The sequence below is a fragment of the Oncorhynchus clarkii genome, chromosome 17 (assembly GCF_045791955.1).
Source record: "Oncorhynchus clarkii lewisi isolate Uvic-CL-2024 chromosome 17, UVic_Ocla_1.0, whole genome shotgun sequence".
NCBI classification, from domain to species: domain Eukaryota; kingdom Metazoa; phylum Chordata; class Actinopteri; order Salmoniformes; family Salmonidae; genus Oncorhynchus; species Oncorhynchus clarkii.
Genome location: NC_092163.1, coordinates 48722080 through 48747233, shown reverse-complemented (window position 1 = coordinate 48747233; position 25154 = coordinate 48722080). Strand labels below are relative to the sequence as shown.

The 25154-nt window shown below is 41.1% G+C and overlaps 1 protein-coding gene across 8 annotated transcripts in view; it reads right to left on the bottom strand.

Moving 5' to 3' along the window:
- The window catches only part of LOC139371018 (low-density lipoprotein receptor-related protein 1-like), a 172721-nt gene extending 155921 nt beyond the window's left edge, over positions 1-16800 (bottom strand). For all 8 annotated transcript variants that reach the window (XM_071111037.1, XM_071111039.1, XM_071111038.1 and 5 more), the window contains exon 1: positions 16211-16800. In XM_071111037.1, coding sequence (XP_070967138.1) covers positions 16211-16307 — 97 coding nt within the window. In that variant the 5' untranslated portion in view covers positions 16308-16800. The remainder of the gene's footprint in view (positions 1-16210) is intronic.
- Between the last annotated feature and the right edge of the window lie 8354 nt (positions 16801-25154).

Genomic DNA, 25154 nt, shown 5'->3' with positions numbered 1-25154 from the left:
GTTGTGTGAGTTGGCGTGAGAGAGAGCGAGTGTATGTCAGAAAAGAAGCTCCTTTAGGTAGAGGCTGTTACCACTGGGGAGGTGAAAAAGTTCTTCACACATGAGGGAAAAATAGAGGGGTTGGAATGACATGGTTATGAAAATGTCCCTGCATAATTTTGTAGAATTAAATTGCTGCATGTGTACAGTATATAAACTCAGCAAAAAAAAAAGAAACGTCCCTTTTGCAGGACCCGGTCTTTCAAAGAAAATTCATAAAAATCCAAATAACTTCAGATCTTTATCGTAAAGGGTTTAAACACCGTTTCCCATGCTTGTTCAATGAACCACAAAACAATTCATGAACATGCACCTATGGAACGGTCGTTAAGACATTAACAGCTTACAGACGGTAGGCAATTAAGGTCACAGTTATGAAAATTTAGGACACTGAAGAGGCCTTTCTACTGACTCTGAAAAACACCAAAATAAAGATTCCCATGGTCCCTGCTCATCTGTGTGAAAATGCCTTAGGCATGCTGTAAATTGCAATGTCTGTACTCTGAGATGCCTAAGACAGTGCTACAGGGAGACGGTCAGCTGTCCATCCTAGCAGTGGCAGACCATGTGTAACACCTGCACAGGATCGGTACATTCGAACATCACCTGCGGGACAGGTACAGGATGGCAACAACAACTGCCCGAGATACACCAGGAGTCCACAATCCCTCAATCAGTGCTCAGACTGTCCGCAATAGGTTGAGAGAGGCTGGACTGAGGGCTTGTAGGCCTGTTGTAAGGCAGGTCCTCACCAGACATCATCGGCAACAACGTTACCTATGGGCACAAACCCACTGTCACTGGAACAGACAGGACTGGCAAAAAGTGCTCTTCACTGACGAGTCGCGGTTTTGTCTCACCAGGGGTGATGGTCAGATTCGAGTTATCGTCAAAGGAATGAGCATTACACTGAGGCCTGTACTCTGAAGCAGGATCGATTTGAAGGTGGAGGGTCCGTCATGGTCTGGGGCGGTGTGTCACAGCATCATCGGACTGAGCTTGTCGTCATTACAGGCAATTTCAACACTGTGCGTTACAGGGAAGACATCCTCCTCCCTCATGTGGTACCCTTCCTGCAGGCTCATCCTGACATGACCCTCCAGCATCACAATGCCACCAGCCACACTGCTCGTTCTGTGTGTGATTTCCTGCAAGACAGGAATGTCAGTGTTCTGCCATGGCCAGCGAAGAGCCCGGATCTCAATCCCATTGAGCACGTCTGGGACCTGTTGGATCGGAGGGTGAGGGCTAGGGCCATCCCCCACAGAAATGTCCGGGAACTTGCAGGTGCCTTGGTGGAAGAGTGGGGTAACATCTCACAGCAAGAACTGGCAAATCTGGTGCAGTCCATGAGGAGGAGATGCATTGCAGTACTTAATGCAGCAGGTGGCCACACCAGATACTGACTGCTACTTTTGACTCTCCCTTAGTTCAGGGACACATTAATCCATTTCTGTTAGTCACATGTCTGTGGAACTTGTTCAGTTTGTCTCAGTTGTTGAATCTTATGTTCATACAAATATTTACACATGTTAAGTTTGCTGAAAATAAAACGCAGTTGACAGTGAGAGGACATTACTTTTTTTTGCTGAGTTTACATTATGTATCTTATCACATGTACAGCTTACAGATACAGAGCCTTGAGTGGAAAATCTGTCAGAGCTGCTGCTACAGCATCCCAAACAGCAAAAGCATAGGAAGGCAGTCTATCAGCACACCACTTTGCAATGAGCTGGAGGCAGTATGCATTTTGAAAACATACTTACTCGTTTCAAACCTGAATATTTTACTACATATTGTCAGGATTGTCTTACATTGCGTCAAAGTATCCTAGTCAAAAATCAGACCATATCCATGGAGGAAATTCTATATAAACATTCTCTCATTGTCCAGTAGCCAAAAGCACAATCCTAGTCACATTAGCAACCCATGCTAGTTGTTGCATTATGGAACTAACATTTGCTCGTAGCCTACTGTCTTGTGCGCATTGCTGCGCTTATGTGATGTAAAAAAAAAAACATTTAAAAGAGTATCAACATTTTAAGCTGAACAAATAAAAAATAAAATAAAAAAATAAATAAATAAATAAATAAATATATATATATATATATATATATATAGCCTAGGCCTACTGGTTGTATGAATTTGGGATCTATCGTCCCACAACTGTTCCAAAGTCTGGAATAGGCTGTCATTCTTGACAAACTGACCAATAGAATAGGTAAACTTTTCTATGTGGGATAGTAGATTGACAAATACTAGTGATTTTTCTGTTCAGTATTCATTTGTTGGCTGAGGAAAAGTAAATGTGGTCAGTTAACATCTTCAAAGTGCACATCATTGTATCAACTTGCATGTTAATATGAATTACCATAATCTAAATGTGATTTGTCATTCTGAGCATGCCCCAATTAGGTTACGCACCCAATGCAGTAAATTCTAAAATGCCACATTTTCTTAAAGAAAACCCTGGTGTGTGTGTGTGTGTGTGTGTGTGTGTGTGTGGGTGTGTGACTCGTTGGCTGGATGTCATGCAGGCATATCCCTCAGCTCATAATGACATGTCACATTCCCACCCCCCATGTCCTCCTAGAAGTTTCAACTTTAGCCCTGTAATTAGGAGTCATTCACAGTCTCAAATATCTGTCTTGAACACAGCCAAGGGTTGAAAATGTTACCGTTGTGTAGTAGCCTATGAGCAGTCAGGTTTTTTTTCAATTCCACTTAGGAGTAGGTCTTTAACTGCGCTCCCTTCTCACATCTCCAGAGTTATTTTTCATTGAACTAGGCAAGTAAGTTAACAAATTCACAATGACGGCCTACTACGACCAAACCCGGACGACGCTGGGCCAATTGTGTCGCCCAATCCCGGCCGGTTGTGATACAGCCTGGATTCAAACCAGGGTGTCTGTAGTGATGCCTCAAACACTGAGATGCAGTGCCTTAGACCGATGCCCCACTCGGGAGCCCAGAGTAACATATTTTATCACAAAAGACACTGTCCGAGGATTTTTGCCATTTGGAAGCAATTTAGTCTTGAGAGGCTAATATTATTCTTTGTAATGTTGCAGTTTTTCCATTTTCTATTCCTAGGTTTACTGGCACAATGATTTGCTATGAAGTTGTTGACAGCAATACTGGGTCAATGGTTGTTTGAAGACATGACTAAGTATTTATGTTCTAGGTCACGTATGGGTGTCATCGTGTTTTCGTATAGCGATGTGGTGGTGCTAATCAAGCCTTCCCAGCACCGTCAACCCACAGAGGTTTTGGGAATTCTGTTGAGGAAGTTTCCAGAGTTACTGGAAGAAGATCCTGGTTCTTTTTTCACTCCCTCGCCTCCTCGTTATTCTCAACCTGAGATGGTTATCCTTGGCAACACCCTTTAATTGGTGCAATACAGATGTACCAGCGTGCCCAAGGCCATGCGTATAGCCTGGCACTTGAACAGTCTCTTGTCTACGCCCAAATGGCAGACTGTTCCCTATGTGGGGCACTGGGCTCTGGTCAAAAGTAGTGCCCTATGTAGGGAGCCATTTGGGATGCAACCTGTCTTATCTCCAGTTTGATGCCTGGGGCGATCAAGGACAGACTATCTTGTCAGGTTTTACTATTGACTGACTACTTTCTGACAGGCCAATGCTTGCTGAACATAGGCCTTATACACTACACTAACACATTCTCCTGAAAACACATTTACATTTTCACATTCACCATCTGCAGGAATATCGTTTTCTTCTGAACTTCCGTCACAGACCACTGTTAGGGTGTCCATTAAACAAAGCCCTTGGTGGCCTGACCCTTGCCCTGTGTGAGTTGGGTACATGTTTTGTTCTGGATATTTTATTGCCTTTGATTGCTGGTATGTGGATGTCAAACAGCCTGGGGCTTCCCGGCTGTTAGGCCCCATACCTGGCCATTGACCATCCTCACAGGGCTGTGGACAAAGCCTGTGAAACATTTAGAATCCTGCCTGTGTTAACCACGGAATGATGTTAGTGCGCCATTAGTGCCTCTAAATCACCACTGTGTGTGAATGTAGCCTGGGGTATTAAACACCTTTAAGTGAGATTAGTGATGTTTTTTAAACCCCACTCCTCCAGTCAGTACATACGGTGTGCCTCTAGTACACCATAGGCAATTCAATGCTGGGCATTTCCATCAAAAAGGAACCATGACCACCAATGTGAAGTTCATAGGAGCATATCAACCTGGGTGTCAAATGAAAGCTAAGAATCTATATTTTAGGGAAATTAAGGTATATACATTTTTAAACCACTTTCCATCAAAAAAAACATGGCATAAGTAAATGCTTTGATTTCTGGATAAACAAATAGAAAAGGGATTGTAGAAAACATCTACCAGGAAGAAAACTCTTAAAAGCAGTAGCGATTTTAGCATGTACATTTTTTTGGGCACTATATCGGTGGCAAACGGAGCCCACAAACTGTTAGGACCTGCATAAAGCTGTCCCAATAGCAGAGCTTTCTTCTCAGCGCCATGGATTGAAGCATTTCCATCGATACACCCTGCTATCAGCGGAGCGTTGTCTGGCAGTGAAACAGTTCATTCAGCCTTATTTACTGCCTTTTTTAAAACATAAGGGTACAACAAACAGATAAGAGGAAATCCGTAATTTCAATAAAGACTAATGAGCAAGCTAGGAAGAACGTAGTTAATAATTTTCAGCGCTTTTGAAATGTACAGCGGCAGAATTCAGAAAATGGGCCGGTCTTAGTGTTCTCCCTGTACACCAAGTCAGAACCGTAGAATAAATAAAGGGGGTGTTTATAAGCAGACAATGAAAGCTCTTACAATATTAAATAACTACATTTCTCTAAAACTGGTTATAGGCTACATGTGCACTTCCAAGTCAGAGCAGTAGTTGAAATTAAGAGGGGAAAATAAACCAAATTATTAGGGTGAGGCACATGGCTACTAAAAGTTTACTACACAACATACTTTCTTAGCTACAGTATACATATCTCCCTGGCATATTACATCATTTATGCAGCAGCATACAAAATATTTTTGGACTCACCTTGTTGTGCTGTACGCACTTGAACAGGAAGGTAGCGCGGCGGTCTTTCAAGACAACTGGGAACTCGGGAAAAAACAAGGTCGAATCATGATGACGTCAGTGATCTGAAGGTTGTAGCTCTAGAAAGAGGCCCGAGGTCCAGACTTACAATTCAGAGTTGGAAAATATGTTTTGAACGGTCATCCTTGTACAAGGAATGCCGCTTGGCGGCAGAAATCATGCTGGCTTGACAGCATGGCCAATTTTGAACGTTTAACATTTTAAACTTGGAAAAGAGACCCTTAAACTCAGACTTGGGACCACACACCCACTCAACTGAATAGCAGGCTAGTGATAGCTTTGCAATGTTTTGACGTCATTTTTTCTGTGGCCAATGATGGGGAGAGCCTTCTTGGATGGGCACTTTCGCTGTGCCTCTCACTCTCCAGTTGATATCACCTCTCCTGGATCTTACCGACACCTACCCATGTGCCCCCTCTCTTTCCATTTACTGTAACCATCATCCTCACCCACTGAGCACCAGACACCCATGGCCGTTGACATTTGGTAGTTGACATTAGGTCAGTCCGCCCTGGCGTTGATGTTAATGTCCACAGACGGACCGGACCCAAGTCTAGACGTACTGTATGTTTCACAAGTTTGGATAATACAGTACAGTGAGTAGGGCACAGTGCAATACACGAGTAAAGAATAGTACAGTATATTGTACTGCACTGAACTCTGCTGTACTCCATTGTAAGGCACCGTCTCTGTGATGTCCAAACTTGTGAACCATGAGGAGAATGACATTCATATCCATAATGACGCAGTACAGATCAGGGACCCATGATGTAATTCCGGTACCCTGTGTAAATCCACTTCACTCGCTGTAGTTCAATAATCAAAAGAGATGCATTTTTAACCTCAAGGTGGCATGTCATTCTTTCTGCAGACATCTTTTAATCTGGAGCAGATATATAACAGAGTTTTTGGAAAACGTTGTCGCATAAAAACCTGAGAGGTTTTACCGTAATTCCGTTGGCATTGTCACAGTTCTCCAATAAATTAGTTTTTGTGCATAGTCTTGTATAGTTTGTTAAACTTTGAAAAATCAATAACTTTTGTTTGGTATACATTTTAAAGTAAAAAGAAAAACTGCAGTCAGTGTAATTCCGTTACCATGGAATTGTGCTGATTCCATTGTGAGGGGAAAAAAATTGCTAGTGGTCAAAGGCTTTCATCACACCTGATTGGACAGAGACAGAGGCTGTCTTTACTATGATGTAACATCCTGGACAGGGACACACTGTCACATTGATGTCCTCCATCTTCACACCTCATTGACCAGGGACAGAGGGAGTGAAGTGTACTGGACTGGTGATGTTTGTGGACCAAATGAGATCGACCTAGACACACTGGTTGATGATGTAACATCACTAAAAGCAGGCAAATTGCACGTGTTTTTCATAGGAGATGGAATCAATAAACTACGGTTGTAATGTGTTTTCAATGTGCGAAGGCTGGTGCGTGCCAGGGGAGATGCAATAAATACATATTTTGAAAACTCAACTCTTTCTCACTGAGAATGATAACATACTGAAATGATAAAATGTTTTGCCCTCACTTCATCTCTAATGCTGTTACGTAGCCTAGCGGTTAAGAACATTGGACCAATAACTGAAAGGTTGCCGGTTCAAATCCCCAAACTGACAAGGTGGAAAAATCTGCTGTCCTGCCCTTGAGCAAGGCAGTTAACTGCCAACAACTTTTCCCTGGGTGCTGATGTAGTCATTGATTAAGGCAGCCCCCTGCACCTCTCTGATTCAGAGGGGTTGGGTAAATGCAGAATGCATTCAGGTTGTGTGAATGAATGCATGGTAGGTACATCAGACTATTAGATCTCCAGCCTACCAATTACATTTAGGGTAAATGACTTATCCTTGTGGTCAGACAGTGGGTCCGATCCATCTCATTATGGTTTCGGTTGAGTTGTATTTTGCAACAGTTGTATGACCAGATTAGCTGGGACCACAGGTAAAAGTGATGGTAATGGTTAAGATGCCACAACTGCTATTGAATCATCATCATCCCTCAGAGTCTCTTACACGCTACATTCATGGACAGTGGATGATGGACGAAAAGGGGTGAAAACGGTCTTAGGGATGGTAGGTAAGTCTAAGTAAGAACAAGGTTGTGCATCACACACTGCCTGCATGCTTGTGTTGGTCCCGTGAGAAGACACTAAAGGATTTCATTATAATCCCCTCTAAAATGTTTCCCTCAGCAGCAGCAATCTAAGTAGCTTTAACTGTCATGCCTGGCCTACTGCACTGTAGGTACAGACTGTACAGAGCCACAGTCATGCGGTAAATGGAGGGCTCTTATTTGGAAAATAATTATTACAGATTCCCTTATTGTTAACAGGGGATTGTGGTCACATCAAAGAAGCAATGGTCTGATGGTTCTTCCTCTTCCCACTTCTGTTGCAGTTTAATGTGTAATCCTCATTTCAAAGTGATGGGGGGGGGGGGGGGTTAAGTCTCCACCCACTGTGCACCACCACACCATCCAAACTGCACTTTAGGGGAATGAGACCAATCAAATGTGATCTTATTAATGGGTCTTGCCTCTCCATACCAGAGGCATACACCAAGTATTCCAAACATTAGGAACACCTTCCTAATATTGAGTTGCACACCCCTCATAACAGCCTCAATTAATTTGGGTACGGACTCTACAATGTATCGAAGGCATTCCACAGGGATGTCGGCCCATGTTGACTCCAATGCTTCCCCACAGTTGTGTCAAGTTGGCTGGATGTCCTTTGGGTGGTGGACCAGTCTTGAGACACATGGGGAAACTGTTGAGCGTGAAAGACACAGCAGCGTTGCAGTTCTGGCGGGTAGGAACGTTGGGCCAGTAACCGAAAGGTTGGTGGATGGAATCCCTGAGTTGACAAGGTAAAAAATATGTTGTTCCTGAGCAAGGCAGTTAACCCACTGTTCCCCGATGACGTGGCTGTCGATTAAGGCAGCCCCCGCACCTCTCTGATTCAGAGGGGTTGGGTTAAATGTTGAAGACACATTTAAGTTCAACAACTGACTTGGTATCCCCCTTTCTTGACACAAACCACGGCGCCTGGTTCCTACTACTCAGGCTCCCGAGTGGTGCAGCAGCCTAAGGCACTGAGTCTCAGTGCTAGAGGCGTCCTTTTTTGTGAATGCGCACCACATTGATTATATGCAACGCAGGACACGCTAGATAAACTAGTATCATCAACCATGTGTAGTTATAACTAGTGATTACGATTGATTAAGTTAAATGCTAGCTAGCAACTGCAGACACCCTGGTTAGAACCCAGGCTGTATCACAACCAGCCGTGATTGGGAGTCCCATAGGGCGGCACACAATTGGCCCAGCGTCGTCTGGGTTTGGCCGGTGTAGGCCGTCATTGTAAACAAGAATTTGTTCTTAACTGACTTGCCTAGTTAAAAGGTTAAATAAAAAATACCATACCCGTTCAAAGGCACTTTCATGTTGCGCCTTGCCCATTCACCCTCTGAATTGCCCACATACACAATCCATGTTTCAAGGCTTAAAAAAATCATTCTTTAACCTGTCTCCTACCCTTTATCTACACTGACTGAAGTGGATTTAACAAGTGACATCAATAAAGGGATCATAGCTTTCACCTGGATTCACCTGGTCAGTCTGTCATGGAAAGATCAAGTGTTCTTAATGTTTTGTACACTCAGTGAATCTACTACTTACATTTGACCTGTAAATCTAAATGGTCTCAGGTCCGTTGTGCCCCACATAGTCAGGCCCATTTTAATTGGCAACCCTCCTAGACGAGCATATTCCCACTGTACAGTGCACATACATACTAGAGGTCGACCGATTAATTGGAATGGCCGATTAATTAGAGCCGGTTTCAAGTTTTCATAACAATCGGAAATCGGTATTTTGGACGCCGGTTTTGCCGATTTTTTACAACTTTATTTAACTAGGCAAGTCAGTTAAGAACACATTCTTATTTTCAATGACGGCCGAGGAACGGTGGGTTAACTGCCTTGTTCAGGGGCAGAACGACAGATTTTTACCATGTCAGCTCAGGGATTCAATCTTGCAACCTTACGGTTAACTAGTCCAACGCTCTAACCACCTGCCTCACGGGGAGCCCGCCAGTTACGCGAATGCAGTAAGAAGCAAAGGTAAGTTTCTAGCTAGCATTTAACTTAATCGTAATCACTAGTTATAACTACACATGGTTGATGATACTAGTTTATCTAGCGTGTCCTGCTTTGCATATAATCGATGCAGTGCGCATTCACAAAAAAGGACTGTCGTCGCTCCAACGTGTACCTAACCAGAAACACCAATGCCTTTCTTAAAATCAATACGCAGAAGTATATATTTTTAAACCTGCATATTTAGCTAAAAGAAATCCAGGTTAGCAGGCAATATTAACCAGGTGAAATTGTGTCACTTCTCTAGCATTCATTGCACGCAGAGTCAGAGTATATGCAACAGTTTGGGCCGCCTGGCTCATTGCGAACTAATTTGCCAGAATTTTACATAATTATGACATAACATTGAAGGTTGTGCAATGTAACAGGAATATTTAGACTAATGGATGCCACCCCTTAGATAAAATACGGAATGGTTCTGTATTTCACTGAAAGAATAAACATCTTGTTTTCGAGATGATAGTTTCTGGGATTCGTCCATATTAATGACCTAAGGCTCGTATTTCTGTGTGTTATGTTATAACTAAGCCTATGATTTGATAGAGCAGTCGGACTGAGCGGTGGTAGGCAGCAGCAGGCTCGTAAGCATTCATTCAAACAGCACTTGTGCGTTTTGCCAGGAGCTCTTCGTTGTGCTTCAAGCATTGCGTCGTTTATGACTTCAAGCCTATCAACTCCCGAGATTAGGCTGGTGTAACCGATGTGAAATGGCTAGCTAGTTAGCGGGGTGCGCGCTAATAGCGTTTCAAATGTCACTCGCTCTGAGATTTGGAGTAGTTGTTCCCCTTGTTCTGCATGGTAACGCTGCTTCGAGGGTGGCTGTTGTCGTTGTGTTCCTGGTTCGAGCCCAGGGAGAAGCGAGGAGAGGAACGGAAGCTATACTGTTACACTGGCAACACTAAAGTGCCTATAAGAACATCCAATAGTCAAAGGTATATTAAATACAAATAGTAGATAGAAATAGTCCTATAATTCCTACAATAACTACAACCTAAATGTTCTTAGATTGGAATATTGAAGACTCATGTTAAAAAGGAACCACCAGCTTTCAAATGTTCTCATGTCCTGAGCAAGGAACTTAAACGTTAGCTTTCTTACATGGCACATATTGCACTTTTACTTTCTTCTCCAACACTTTGTTTTTGCATTATTTAAACGTTTCATTATTTATTCGAGGCTAAATTGATTTTATTGATGTATTATATTAAGTTAAAATAAGTGTTGTAATTGTCATTACAGATACATTTTTTATTTGTTTTTTTTTATTTATTTTTTTTAAAATCGGCCAATAAAATCAGTATCGGCTTTTGTCCTCCAATAATCGGTATCGGTGTTGAAAAATCATAATCGATCGACCTCTAATAAACACACACGGGTTTCTGTCAGGAGAATTTGTCACCGGACAAGTGACTGGGAAGATTTTTATTTCTGACATTTGAGAAATGTACCGTTCATCATTGGGTGCGTTACCCATTAGGGTGTCCACCCACGCAGCCAGCGCCATCAAAGTATGGATATTGGCCAAATGAGACATTTACATGTCCTTAAAAACAGCCTATAACAAATTACAAAACACTATTCCTTGTTTTTCAATGTGCAAAACTTTATAGCGTATTCGTTTACTTTCCTAAAATCAATAATTGTCCGCCTCACGGTTCAACTGTTAGGGATTTGAGCAATAAATGCATTGCATGCATAGGCATCCACCGTATGATATTAATATGTGAAATATATTTTTTAAAGAAGCTTAGGCCTTAGCTTAGGAGAGATCAAGATATTCCGGCGGCATTCTACGACACCAACAAGCACTTATGTATCCTTGTCAGACTGGGAAACCCTGCTCAGTAGCCTAACTCTGTCCTCAGGACCCCAAGAGGTGCATGTTTTTGTCCTAGCACTACACAGATGATTCAAATTCTGAACTAATCATCAAGCTTTGATCATTTAAATCAGCTGTGTAGTGTTAGTGCAAAAATGTGCACCCCTTGGGGTCCAGAGGACAGAGTTTGGGAAACACTGGGCTACAGTGTCTGCTATACAGATAGACACACAGGAGGCTAATTCGCAATTCTATCCGAATATTTTTTAAATAAAAGATAAGCATTATATTGTTAGATTATAGGAGTAACTCTGGTAGGCCTAAAACATTGTTTTTCACCTCAAGTTCAACTGTCGGAGTTAATTGGAGCACTGGTGCGCACTACCTTCATATCATAGGCCTGCAGTAAAATAGGTTAATAGCCACACCTTTACAGAAGTTTCTGAACTTCAATAGGGTAATATCAATAGTCAGTCAAGCCATTGATTAGAAGGAAAATATGAGCAGGACATTATAGCTGCAAACACAATGTTACAATTGGAACCTGTTAAGTCTACCCCTTCCTTTTTCGAACATTCTGTTAAAAATCGCGCAACTTTTCAGCGTCCTGCTACTCATGCCAGGAATATAGTATATGCATATGATTAGTATGTGTGGATAGAAAACACTCTGAAGTTTCTAAAACTGGTTAAATCACGGCTGTGACTATAACAGATCGTGTGTTTCATCGAAAAACGCAAGAAAAACTGCTCTGAAAGCTAAAAATAATTTCCATGCGTCACTTTCATGGGTTGTTAAAAGGGCACAAAATTAATTATGGATCTGCATGCAATTCCTACAGATTCCATACGATGTCGCCATTGTCGTCATTTTCCAGGGAGTATTTTCTTGGTAAATCCAACTAACTGGATTCAATTTCTTCCGGTCTCCACCAGGATGTTTTGAATGTGCACATTGGCAGCCATTGATTTGAAGACGAGGAGCTATTGAATACACGTCGCCCTGTAATCATTTTGATAGATTATAAACGTTTACTAATACCTAAAGTTGGATTACAAAAGTATTTCGAAGTGTTTTGTGAAAGTTTATCATCGACTTTTTTAATTTTAAAAAAATGACGCAGCGTTTAAAAACAATGTTTTTTTCTGAATGACACAGCTTCCATAGAAAGCTATTTTGGGTATATATGGACCGATTTAAACGAAAAAAAGACCCAATAGTGATGTTTATGGGGCATATAGGAGTGCCAAGAAAGAAGCTCGTCAAAGGTAATGAATGTTTTATATTTTATTTCTGCGTTTTGTGTAGCGCCGGATAAGCTAAATCTTTGTTTACGTCGCATTCAGGCATTTTGAGGTGTTGCATGCTATCAGATAATAGCTTCTCATGCTTTCGCCGAAAAGCATTTTAAAAATCTGACTTGTTGGCTAGGTTCACAACGAGTGTAGCTTTATTTCAATACCCTGCATGTGCATTGACGAACGTTTGAGTTTTAACGAGTACATTTAGCATTTAGCGTAGCGCATTTGCATTTCCAGGTGTCTACTTGAGACATCTGCGTCTCAAGTAGGAGCAAGAAGTTAAATTGCCCCCCCCCCCCAAAAAAAAACATATGTATAAGCAAACTAAATACACGATTAAAAAGACAGGTTGAACTTAATTTATCCAATGAAAAATGTCTCAACAGAATGAAACAAAGCACATTTTGCATATTTAAAGAACTGATTTAGATGAATACATAGGCCTACAATAAGGATATACAAGAATAATAAAACAAATTAAATACTACAAAAGTTATAATAATTGCATCCTACCTGAATAGCAAGTTGCACAATAGCCTGCATAAGGCCATTTTTCTAGTGTTAAAAACTATTATGCTTATGTCCTCTATTATGTAAATAATGTAGAATTGCATGAAATGCTTTTATAAAAGGCTATCCCACCAAGACCATGCAGAAAGTCCCTGTGTGTGGAAATCCCAAACGTCTGCACAACTGTATGCCAGTACGCAAAAATAATCATTCATTTTTAAAAAGCACCCCCACCCCACAAACTCAAAACATATTTTAGCAGCTATGACTGGGACTAACTGCAACTGGCTAACTGAAGAATGTTTCTGAAAGTCTGGAAAAGGGCGTTTTAAAAAATGTGTCACCAAAACGCTCAGAGGCGTGCGCAGGTAATTGTTCCCAGAAGTTCCAGATTTGGGGTATCCAGTTGAGGTTGGGAGCCGCCTGTTGTGTAGCACCTTCCACATTCTGACTAGATGACATAAGAGAGCTAACACAAACTCACTAGAACTTAATAGCTATTAATTGATAAGACATAAAAAGGCATGCGCAACACTTGAGTAGCCTAGACGGGCAGTTGCACAAACTCCTTCAGTTGACAAATCACTATTATTTTTGTTAATTAGTCTAGAAGGCCTAATCTTCCAGAAGGTCTCATGCTCAACCAAATGCATTGAGATAGATTGTTGAGCTGCTTAGATTGTTGAGCTGCTTAGATTGTTGAGCTGCTTAGATTGTTGAGCTGCTTAGATTGTTGAGCTGCTTAGATCGTGCAAACACCAATTGCATGACATCCCACTCATCTTATTTAGTTAACATTACACAGTCATCAGAATGGTAAAATGAATGAAATATAAAGACAGGATGAGGAGTAGCTTGGAAGACAGAGGCTTTTAAACTCAACGCTTTCTTTAGGAAAGCAGCAGCGTTGGTGGTTCTGGTGAAAAGAAATGGAGCGGGTTCATGAAATAAGCAGGCCTTGTATTTTGTGTAATTCTGCAAAATACATGGGCTACACAGTACACTACAGTAGCCTTCATGAAATTGGAGAAAGTATTAGGCTACATGCCTTTCATGCAATGTAGCCTTTTTAATGACAATTACTGCCATATGCATTTGATTCAGTAATGAGCAGAAAGTAGATGCCAGTAGATGTTTGAAGGGTCATTCCATTTGATTTCAAATAACTTTTTGACCACACACACACACACACACCTTTTGATTTGAGTGCAACTTTCCATACATGCAGCATTTGTCCATGGTAGAGGTGGTCAGAAAGTGACATGTTGGGCCTGAATGCCAAAACATTCAGGAGTTAGAGGTGCTCAAAGTGGACCCATTTTGCACACCCCACTATAACATGAGACATTCATGTACATCTTCATCACTGGAAAATATGAATATTTAAGTTTGATATGATTTAAAAGCTTACCAACAGTGTTGTCAAACTATTTTAGAATTTTCTTTTAAAAAAATGTTTATAGCATGTTGGCATGTTTTTAATCATTAAACGGGTACTGCGAGATTAAGATTTAGTATTTTGTCTACTTACTCAGAGTCAGACAAACTCATGGGTACAATTTGTCTCTGCGTGGAGTTTGGAGATGAAAGTTAACATATTAGCACAATTGCTGGAAGCTATGTGGTTGGTCATTTAGTCATGCAGTAGCAGAAAGAACAGTGACTTGGGTGACTGGAATCTTTGACAAATTTTGGGGCCAACCACGCAGCTTTAGTGTTGTTAGAAAGTCAATTTCTCTGCTTTTAAGAGGCGCTGGCTACTGTACCGGCAGACTTCTAGCAATTGTGCTAAGCTAACGATATGATAACTTCAATCATCACTAAACTGCAAGCAGACACATAAAAATGGTATCCATGAGTTTCTCTGACTCTGGGTAAGTAGAAAAAGTGATACTGCGAGATTTTGTTGAACATCAATTATCTGAAAACACGTAATCGCCGATTTTTTCTTTCTTCAATTTCCACTTATATTGTAGCTAAGAACCTAATTTATATAATCTGAGATGTTTGTGTTGTGCCCAACATCGGTTGAGACAGAGCATACTCTTGAATACAGGGTGGATTTCATTTCAATTATAGAAATATAATTCATATAACGGACCTATCCCTTCAAACCATTGCAATTTAACTGGCACACAATTTAAAATGTACATTTTTACTTCCAATTTACTTTCACAAAGACGGGCGCTGGTCCACCTGCCGTCAAATGTCAACTTAAAATGTGAATATCTGGTCCATTATCTATATTTCTATGATTTCAACAGGATTCTATCAAATATTGACAGTATAATGTAAAATAACTGATATTCCCAGTCAAGTCAACCTGATGTGTGGACCTCCAACCATATTTGTGATACCATCTGAAAGTTGAAATTGCAATTGTATTCCCACCCTGTATTCAAGAGTATGCTGTGTCAACTGATGGTGGGCACAACCCAAACTCAGATTATGTAAATTAGAGTCTAAACTGCATGTGATTTTTGTTTTGTTTAACAATCTAAGTATACTAATTTAGACAGGCTATTTTAAGTTAAAGAAAACAAAATAGTTTGACAACCCTGTTAGCTTTTAAATGATCAAACTCAACCGTTTATCTTTTCCAATGATGAAGAATTTAATTTATCATGGTATGGTGGGGTATGGAAAAATGAGTCAACTTTGAGCGTCTCTATCTCCTGAATGTCTTGGCATTTCTGACCATTTCTACCTTCGGCAAATCTGTATGGAAAGTTTCGTTCAAACCAAAAGGGGTGGGGTCAGAAAGTGATTGAAATCAAATGGAACGACCCTGAAGGAAGTTGCAACATTGTAGCCTAAACACTCCTATTCATATCGTATGTACAAATGAATGGCTACATACTGACTGGTTACATTTTGTAGCCAAAGACCTCACTACATGAATGTAGATGTGACAATGTATCGCATCGTTGCCTACCTAGTCACCGAATATAACAGTCGCAACCAAATAACAAGATTAACCTATTCAACGTAAATATGGCAATTGACAACAGATGTGAATTCCAATGGCTGGTACACAAATAAGCGACTGTTTTTACTTGCCCTGTGCTAAATCAAATAGCCACATAGCCTAACAATCACTTGAGAGCTAATGTGTATTCCATGCAGCAGCGCACCGGGCAAAGATAGGCAGAAATTATTCTTGCAAATAGCCCTAAACCGGGTCAAAGGTATTTTTTTCTGAATGGTTCAAGAAAGGGCAGTAAGGACGGCGCATAAAACAGAATTAGCGAAGGTTATCAGTGCGGCTTACCGTCAATGGCTCTGGCTGGAACGATTATCTCCAAACTGTGCAGAAATCCCAAGAAAAACAACCCAACCGCCAGCGTGTTCGCTGTGGCGCGAAACATTGTTTCATAAAAGAGATAAAAACAAGATAAACGAAATAAAACTCATCCACCACCGCTTTTTGGTCCTGTCAAGCGAGAGTTCGCAGTCAGCCTGCGAAATTTTTCCGTGCCTGAGCGATGCTCTGTCGATGCGCAACGGAGCTGCAAGGGCTTTGTGCTCGCAACGAGAATAAAAACTGTGTACTCTATCAGAGCTAAAGCCAAGGCTTCTCCAGCCCCGGGAATGCTACGGGTTCCTTTGATGCATGGATACCATGTAGCTGGAATTATCTGTTAGCTAGCCTTTCTGCGTTGCAGCACACGCATGCAGAGATGAAGAAGAAACGGGAGAGACGGCGCCTATGATGTGCCCAAACCATACAGGGGTGTCTTTTTCTTTGTTCTCCGTGACAGCCGGCGACACAGTTCTGACAACCACAGCAGAAAATAAAAAAAGTAATAGCAATTTCTGTCCCCAACCCCACCACCTCTGTTGCTGGTGGTAACGCAGATTGAGTCGGTATTGAGCCTCATCCCCTTAAATCAGCGGGCTGATGTGTGTGACGTCACCAACACCAATGGCTGGCCACATTTCTGTCCACCGAGCATCCTGCGCGCCAGGCGACGATTGGGCAAATTATTTTCGGTGACAAGCTCCACGAATCAAACCAGAGCGCGAAGAGTGTATGTTGATAATAGTGCTACTCATTTTCAGTTGTCTTAGATGGATATGATTATTTTTCTTTCAAATGCTAGTGGCGTCGTCATCTCCTCATCCAAAGCCTGTTTCGAATGCCAAATTTGTCCACAGAATCTGCTGAAATATTGATATTTGTCCATGTGTCGTACAGGATAGGCTAGCTAGAAAGGCCTACAGTGGCAGCCTAGATTGTGTGAAAGCGGACAAATAAATGTATGAAACAACATTACATAATTTTGTTATTTATGTCTGGGTAAAGGTGCATACTTCAGAATTGTTAGCATAATCCTATATCTAGAGTGAGAATTTATTTGCAAAGTTTCAGGACCATTTTTTCCTGGGATGGGGGTGAAACATCCCATAGTAAGTCAAAATGATGAGTAAAGAAAACGAAGTGTGGAAGGTGTTGAAAAGCTCACATGCTCATAACTGCATACCTTATCACTATGTTTATGTAGGAGAGACTGGGCTTGATGGTATTTCTCAGGAGTATATTTTACAATTCCATTTTCATTATTAGGAGAAAGACCAAGGTGTTGGGTTGAAATGGAGACTCTTTTTATCCTAATATCTTATTCCAACATGTAGTTAAACACCATTAAACTTGAACTTGAATGCTTAATAAAACAAACAACAGTAACCATCTGATATTTGGATGAAAATAAAATATTTCGATAAAGTAAAAAAAGTAAAGTTAACACTTTTTGTTGAAAACAAAGAACGCTCTTTCAAACAGGAACAGGTATGTTTGTGTGTGCCTGTGTGTTTGTGTGCTCTATGTCTGTCTGTGCAACTGTGTGTGTGTGTGTGTGTGTGTATGCGTGTGTGTCAGTTTTGACAAGCAGGTCGGACCAGACCAAATCTGAACCAATCATAGAAGTCTAAATTTCACAAGTTTGTAAAGCACAGCATACAGTATACAGTACAGAAAAGTAAAGTATAGTAGAGTACAGCACAGTAGGGTAGAGTACAATATAAAGTACTGTATTGTATCCTACTATACTCTACTGAATTAAACTCAACTGTAATCTACTGTACTCTGATGTACTGTACGCAACTGAATTAAACTGTACTCTGTTGAAATAAACTCTGTACTGTCCACACTTGTGTTACATAGATGGGTCGTTCCATCAGTTTGGTGCCTTTTGAGAAGTCTAACTTAGTCATCATTTTTATTTTACCTCATTTTAACCCCCCAAAATTACTAAGTGTCTATTAAGTGCCAAATAAAGTAACAGAGTTGACTGTAACAGGGTTGACAATTTAATCTTAAATCAGCTATAAATACCCTTGTTGTGTGCAACAGTGAGCGGCAATTGAATGCAAGCTTCACCAAAAAGTTGTTTAAACATTTTTATCTATGTGTAACAGGGTTGACGTGTTATGGTCGACCGGCTCAGTTTTACGCCACAAAAAAACAAGCAAATTGCCAAAAAGAGTAGAACCAGCTCACCTGCTTTTACACTATGTTTTGAATATTAGATGTTCAGTGTTTCATTTTCACCATATAAAACAAGAGTTCAGTTCACGTTACAGGGTTGACCTTAAAGTGAGGGACCGACATCAATATATCACTAATCACATAAAATAAATCAGAATCTTCTGAAATGACTTTTTCAAAGCAAAATAATAATTAAGGTTTTACAGTGATGGTGAAAACTTGAAGAATTATGGGGCTTAAGTGGGTTAAAATCTTCATAGAAGTCACAGAGGGTGCATGGCGGGACATTAATAATCAGATTGACTGAATTATCCATGTGGTCTATATTAAATGGCACTTTATTTAATATAACAGGCTTTTAAAATACAATGTTGTGGCACAATTTCAACTTGAAATATGAAAGGGACGCAAAAGGCACTCATTTTGTGTAATGACCTAGATGTCATTTGAATACATTTAAGTCATGACTGTACTGTGTTTTGTTTTTGTCTGACACGAGTGAATAATCACAAACATCTCACTAAGCATTTGACTTCAGGTGACGTCTTTTGGTATTCTTTTGGTGCAGTCCGGAGCGAGCTGGATTTAACCCAAAAATAGACGTCTCTAATAGGTTCAGATTTGGTCCGGTCCGGACCGACCTTGAGCACAGCAGAGTACAGCACACAGTACAGTAAAGAATTGTATAGTACAGTAAAATACAGTAGAGCACACTAGAGTACAGTAAAGTAAAGAAAAGTAAAGTGTTCTGTATTGTACCCTACTGTACACTACTGTACTGAATTAAACTACTGTACTCTACTGTACTGTACTCTACTGAAAAAATCTCTGCTGTCCTGTACCGTACTGTACTCTTCTGTGTTCTACTGTGCTCTACTGTGCTACTGTGATGTTCAAACTTGTGAAACATAGCCTAGACGTCTATGATTTGTTTAGATTTGGATCTGGTCCGCACCGGCCAAATTTGGACTTGTTTGGGGGCAGCGCTTATTAGAATAATACCCAGCGTGCTTTGAAAGTGTTTGTTTTTACATTTACATTTTGGTCATTCAGCAGAAGCTCTTATCCAGAGGGACTTACAGTCTGTGCATTCAACTAAGGTAGATAAACAACATATCACAATCATAGCAAGAAAAAAATATCTGTAGCCGTTACTCGGAATGTTATTGTAGTTAAGTGTTGTGTCGGTTTATTCCATGTGTTTGACTGCTATGAACACCCTAACTTCCAGTTGTAAAACTCTTGGAAAAGCTAACATAAATGCATGTGATAGATGGGAGCAATAATACATGTTTTGTTGCAATCTTCTGTTGGCTCCTCTTTCCAATTAGGAGGTGTGATTTCACGTCTGCTCGTCAAACATATGACTTGGCAGTTGGTCCCTCTTTGCTACTATAACATCCTCCACTCTTCTGGGTAGGCTTTCCCCTAGATGTTGGAACATTGCTGTGGGGACTTGCTTCCATTCAGCCACAAGAGCATTAGTGAGGTCAGGCAGTGATGGGCGATTAGGCCTGGCTCGCAGTCGGCGTTCCAATTCATCCAAAAGATGTTCGATGGGGTTGAGGAAAGGGAAATACCTAGTTAGTTGTCCAACTGAATGTATTCAACTGAAAATGTGTCTTCTGCATTTAACCCAACCCCTCTGAATCAGAGAGGTGCGGGGGGCTGCCTTAATCGACATCCACATCTTTGGCACCCGGGGAACAGTGGGTTAACTGCCTTGCTCAGGGGCAGAACGACAGATTTTTACCTTGTCAGCTCTGGGATTCCCTCCAGCAACTTTCAGTTACTGGCCCAACGCTCTAACCACTAGGCTACCTGCCTGCAGGCCATTGAAGTTCTTCCACACCGATCTCGACAAACCATTTCTACATGGACCTCACTTTGTGCACTGTCATGCTCAAACAGGAAAGGGCCTTCCCCAAACTGTTGCCACAAAGTTGGAAGCACAGAATCATCAAGAATGTCATTGTATGCTGTAGCGTTAAGATTTCCCTTCACTGGAACTAAGGGGCCTAGCCAGATCCATGAAAAACAGCCCCAGACCATTAATCTTCCATCAAACTTTACAGTTGGCACTATGCTTTACATCACTCCAGCCAACGGTTGGCATTGTGCATGGTGATCTTAGGCTTGTGTGCAGCTGCTCGGCCATGGAACCCCATTCCTTGAAGCTCCCGACGAACAGTTCTTGTGCTGGCAGTTTGGAACTCGGTAGTGAGTGTTCTAACCGAGGACAGACGATTTTTACAATCTTCTTTCTTCAGACTTGGAGGTCCTTTCTGTGAGCTTGTTTGACCTATCAATTTACGGCTGAGCCGTTGTTCCTCCTAGACATTTCACTTCACAATAACAGCACTTACAGTTGACCGGAGAAGCTTTAGCAGGGCAGAAATTTGACGAACCGACTTGTTGAAAAAGTGTCATCCTATGATGGTGCCATGTTGAAAGTCACTGAGATCTGCAGTAAGGCCATTCTACTGCCAACGTTTGTCTATGGAGATTGCATGGCTGTGTGTTCGATTTTATACATCTGTCAGCAATGGGTGTGGCTGAAGTAGCCGAATCCACTAATGTGAAAGGGTGTCCATATACTTTCGTATGTGGTGTATAATGTTTACTTAATTTAATGTATAGCAGTTGAAATCTGGTCGTAGAATCAATTACCAAGAAATATGGATTTTCAATGTCTGTAAATAGGGTTAAAATAACTTATTTGCAACTTTCATTCGTCACTTAAAATTTTTTTCAACTTCTGAAAAATATGTATTTTCAATGTCGGGAAAATACCGATTTTTGACGTCTGTATAGACATCTTTTCAGAAGGATGTCTTCTATCCTTTCATTCAGCACCTGAAATGCATGTGATGTCAACGTCTGGTTAAAATACGTATTTTCCATGTAATATTGCTTAATGGGATGTGCTGCTGCTCAGATTGAGAAATAATGTCACCGAGCCCCAAAAAATATCACCCATGGAAAGTTCTGAAGTGGTCTGACTGCCAAAGAGGCCACTTAGTGAAAACCTTTGGGTGTAATTATTACAACTCCCTACAGATTGGAAATGCTTACCCTGCGTTGCACTTGAAACCAATCAGGGTGGTTGTGAAACAACACGAAGGAACAACAACAAAAGTCAAGCCATTTGAAATAGGTTGAAGTTACTATTGCATTAGATTTCTCAAGGGACTGGGAGAGACCTTTGAATACGATATTTGGTCAGCATCAATCAGTAAAACATGTTATGCTATTCTAACAAAGTTGATAATGCACTTCACAACCCTAATGACTCTACAGCTTGTCTCTGCTTAGCTGGGTCATTAATCTACTATTTTATCAAACCGGGTATGTTTCAAACGTCTTAGGGCTAGGCCCCTTTTTTTCCAATTTCTGCCTGAATGACATGCACAAAGTAAAATGCCTGTTGCTACTGCCCTGAAGCCAGGATATGCATATAATTGGTATCATTGGAAAGAAAACACTTTGAAGTGTGTGGAAATGTGAAAATAATTTAGGAGAATATAACACAATAGATATGGTAGAAGAAAATCAGAAGAAAAACTTAACAAATTCTTTTTTTGGAGAGACCATCCTCTTAGAAGGGCTCCCTGGATGCAATTCCTATGGCTTCCACGGGGTGTCAGCAGTCTATGTTCAAGATTTCAGGCTTGTAACTTCAAAAACGAATAAGAAATATCAGTTTTAGTACAGGGACACAGTCTTGGAAATTCGTGTTTGAAGGGGCCATGAAAACAGGACGCAGCTGCTAAAATTGGTTTCCTATCGAACACACTTCTTTACGTAAGAAATATTATGGTGTGATTGCATTTTAGGGTATCTGAGGAGTAAATGGAAACGTATTTTGACTTTTTGAAACAAAGTTTATGGGTAGATTTTTGGATTCCTTTCTCTGCATGTTGAACGTGTGGATTACTCAAATCGATGGCTTTTTGGGAACAGATTTTTTGGGATATAAAGAAGGATTTGAACTAACAAAACAACACTACATGTTATAGCTGGGTGTCACGTTCTGACCTTAGTTCCTTTGTTTTGTCTTTTGTTTTAGTATGGTCAGAGCGTGAGTTGGGTGGGTTGTCTATGTTAGTTTGTCTATGATTTTCTATTTCTGTGTTTGGCCTGGTATGGTTCTCAATCAGAGGCAGCTGTCAATCGTTGTCCCTGATTGAGAACCATATTTAGGTAGCCTGTTTTCCATTGTGTTTTGTGGGTGGTTGTTTCGTGTTTAGTGTTTTTGTTTTACCTTTCAGGACTGTTTGTTTGTCATGTTTTGTTGTTTTGTCTAGTGTTGCATATTTCATTAAATAATATGAACACTTACCATGCTGCACCTTGGTCCTCCTCTCCTTCCCCAGACGACAAGCATTACACTGGGACCCTTTGGATGACAAATCAGAGGAAGATTTTCCAAAAGTCAATATTTAATCACTTTTCAAATAACACACATTACTGTTGTTGATGAAGTGTGTCATCAGGGCAGTAACTCGGGTCAAGTTAATTCTAGGTAGCCACTAGTTACCGAAGCCACAAAGTCAAAAAGCCTGCCTATTTCTGCAATTTATCTTCTTAAAAATTAATTTTAAACATAACCCTAACATTAACCATACTGCTAACCCCATGCCTAACGAACATTAAATTAAGACCAAAAAACAATTTTTTGTTTTCAAGAATTTTTACAATATAACCAACTTTGTGGCTGTGGGAACTAGTGGAAACCCTAATTGTATTATTTGCTGATGTAGACTAACTGTAGCTCCTGATTGAATTAGATTAAGGCCGTTGACTTCGAAAAGGTTTGTTGCTCCAAGTTCACTGTATTAGTCACACTCAGACATGAGTTAGCTACCACCATAACTGCATCCATTATTTAGTTTTCCCCTAGATTACACAGAACACACTTGTGAGCTATGAACTAACTGACTTGTATCATTAAGTTTGCTGATGACACAACATACAACCATGACACAGCCTATAGGGAGGAGATCAGAGACCTGGCAGTGCGTTGCCAGGACAAGAACCTCTCCCTCAACGTGAGCAAGACAAAGGAGCTGATCGTGGTCTACAGAAACAGGCCCCTATTAACATTGACAGGGCTGTAATGGAGCGGGTCGAGAGTTTCAAGTTCCTTGGTGTCCACATCACCAACAAACTATCATTGTCCAAACACACCAAGACAGTCGTGAAGAGGGCACGACAACCTTTTCCCCCTCAGGAGACTGAAAAGATTTTGCATGGGTCCCCAGATCCTCAAAACGTTCTACAGCTGCACCATCGAGAGCATCCTGACCGGTTGCATCACCACCTGGTATGGCAACTGCTCAGCATCTGACCGTAAGGCGCTACAGAGTGTAGTGCGTAAGGCCAATTACATCACTGGGGCCAAGCTTCCGGCCATCCAGGACCCACAGTACCAGTCAAAGTTTGGACACACCTACTCATTCAAGGGTTTTTCTTTATTTTTATTATTTTCTACATTGTAGAATAATAGTGAAGACAACACTATGAAATAACACATATGGAATCATGTAGTAACCAAAAAAAAGTGTAGCTAACCTTTGCCTTGATGACAGCTTTGCATTAGAGCCAATCAGTTGTGTTGTAACAAGGTATGCGTGGCATACATTAGATAGCCCCTATTTGGTAAAAGACAGCTCAAATAAGCAAAGAGAAACGAAAGTCCATCTTTACTTTAAGACATGAAGAACTTTGAAAGTTCTTAATGACTCATAAGTCCTCAACTGTCAGCTTCATTAAGTGGTACCCGCAAAATGCTGGCCTTCTAGGAAAAGAAAAGGCCATATCTCAGACTGGCCAATAAAAAAAAAAACATTAAGATGGGCAAAAAGAACAGACACTGGACAGAGGAACTCTGCCTAGAAGGCCAGCATCCCGGTGTCGCCTCTTCACTGTTGATGTTGAGACTGGTGTTTTGCAGGTACAATTCAATGAAGCTGACAGAACAAGGCCAGTTTTGTTGCTTCTTTAAATCAGAACAGCTGTGCTAACTTAATTGCAATAGGGCTTTCTAATGCTCAATTAGCCTTTTAAAATGATAAACTTGGATTAGCTAACACAACGTGCCATTGGAACACAGGAGTGGCTGCTGATAATGGGCCTCTGTAGATGTTCCATTAAATTTTTTTTATAATAATTGCCATTTCCAGCTACAATAGTCATTTACAACATTAACAATGTCTACATTGTATTTCTAATCAATTTGATATTCTAAATGAAGAAAAGTGATTTTCTTTCAAAAGCAAGGACATTTCTAAGTGACCCCAAACTTATGAACGGTAGTGTATATGTAACCTCATTGACCCTCCGGAAGACCTTGAAAGGCCCCACAAACTGGGGTCTCAGCTTCTAACAGGGAAGACGGAGTGGGTGGTTCCTGGTGGAGAGCGAGATGCGATCACGAGGATGGAACACGGGAGCCTCACTGCATTATCCATCTGCCTGCATCCTTCTGCCGGCCCCCTGGAACCTCACATGGGCATTGTTCCAGACCTCTTCTGTGCACCTGAATAACTTGTCCACCGCAGGAGCTTCAGTCTGGCTTGGGATCCACGGAGACAGGGCTGGCTGATAACCCAGAACACACTGGAAGGGATTCAGCCCGGTGGAGGAGTGATGTAATGAATTCTGGGTGTACTCCACCCAGGGAAGGCATTGGGGCCCACTCCCCCAGCCGGTCATGGCAGTGACT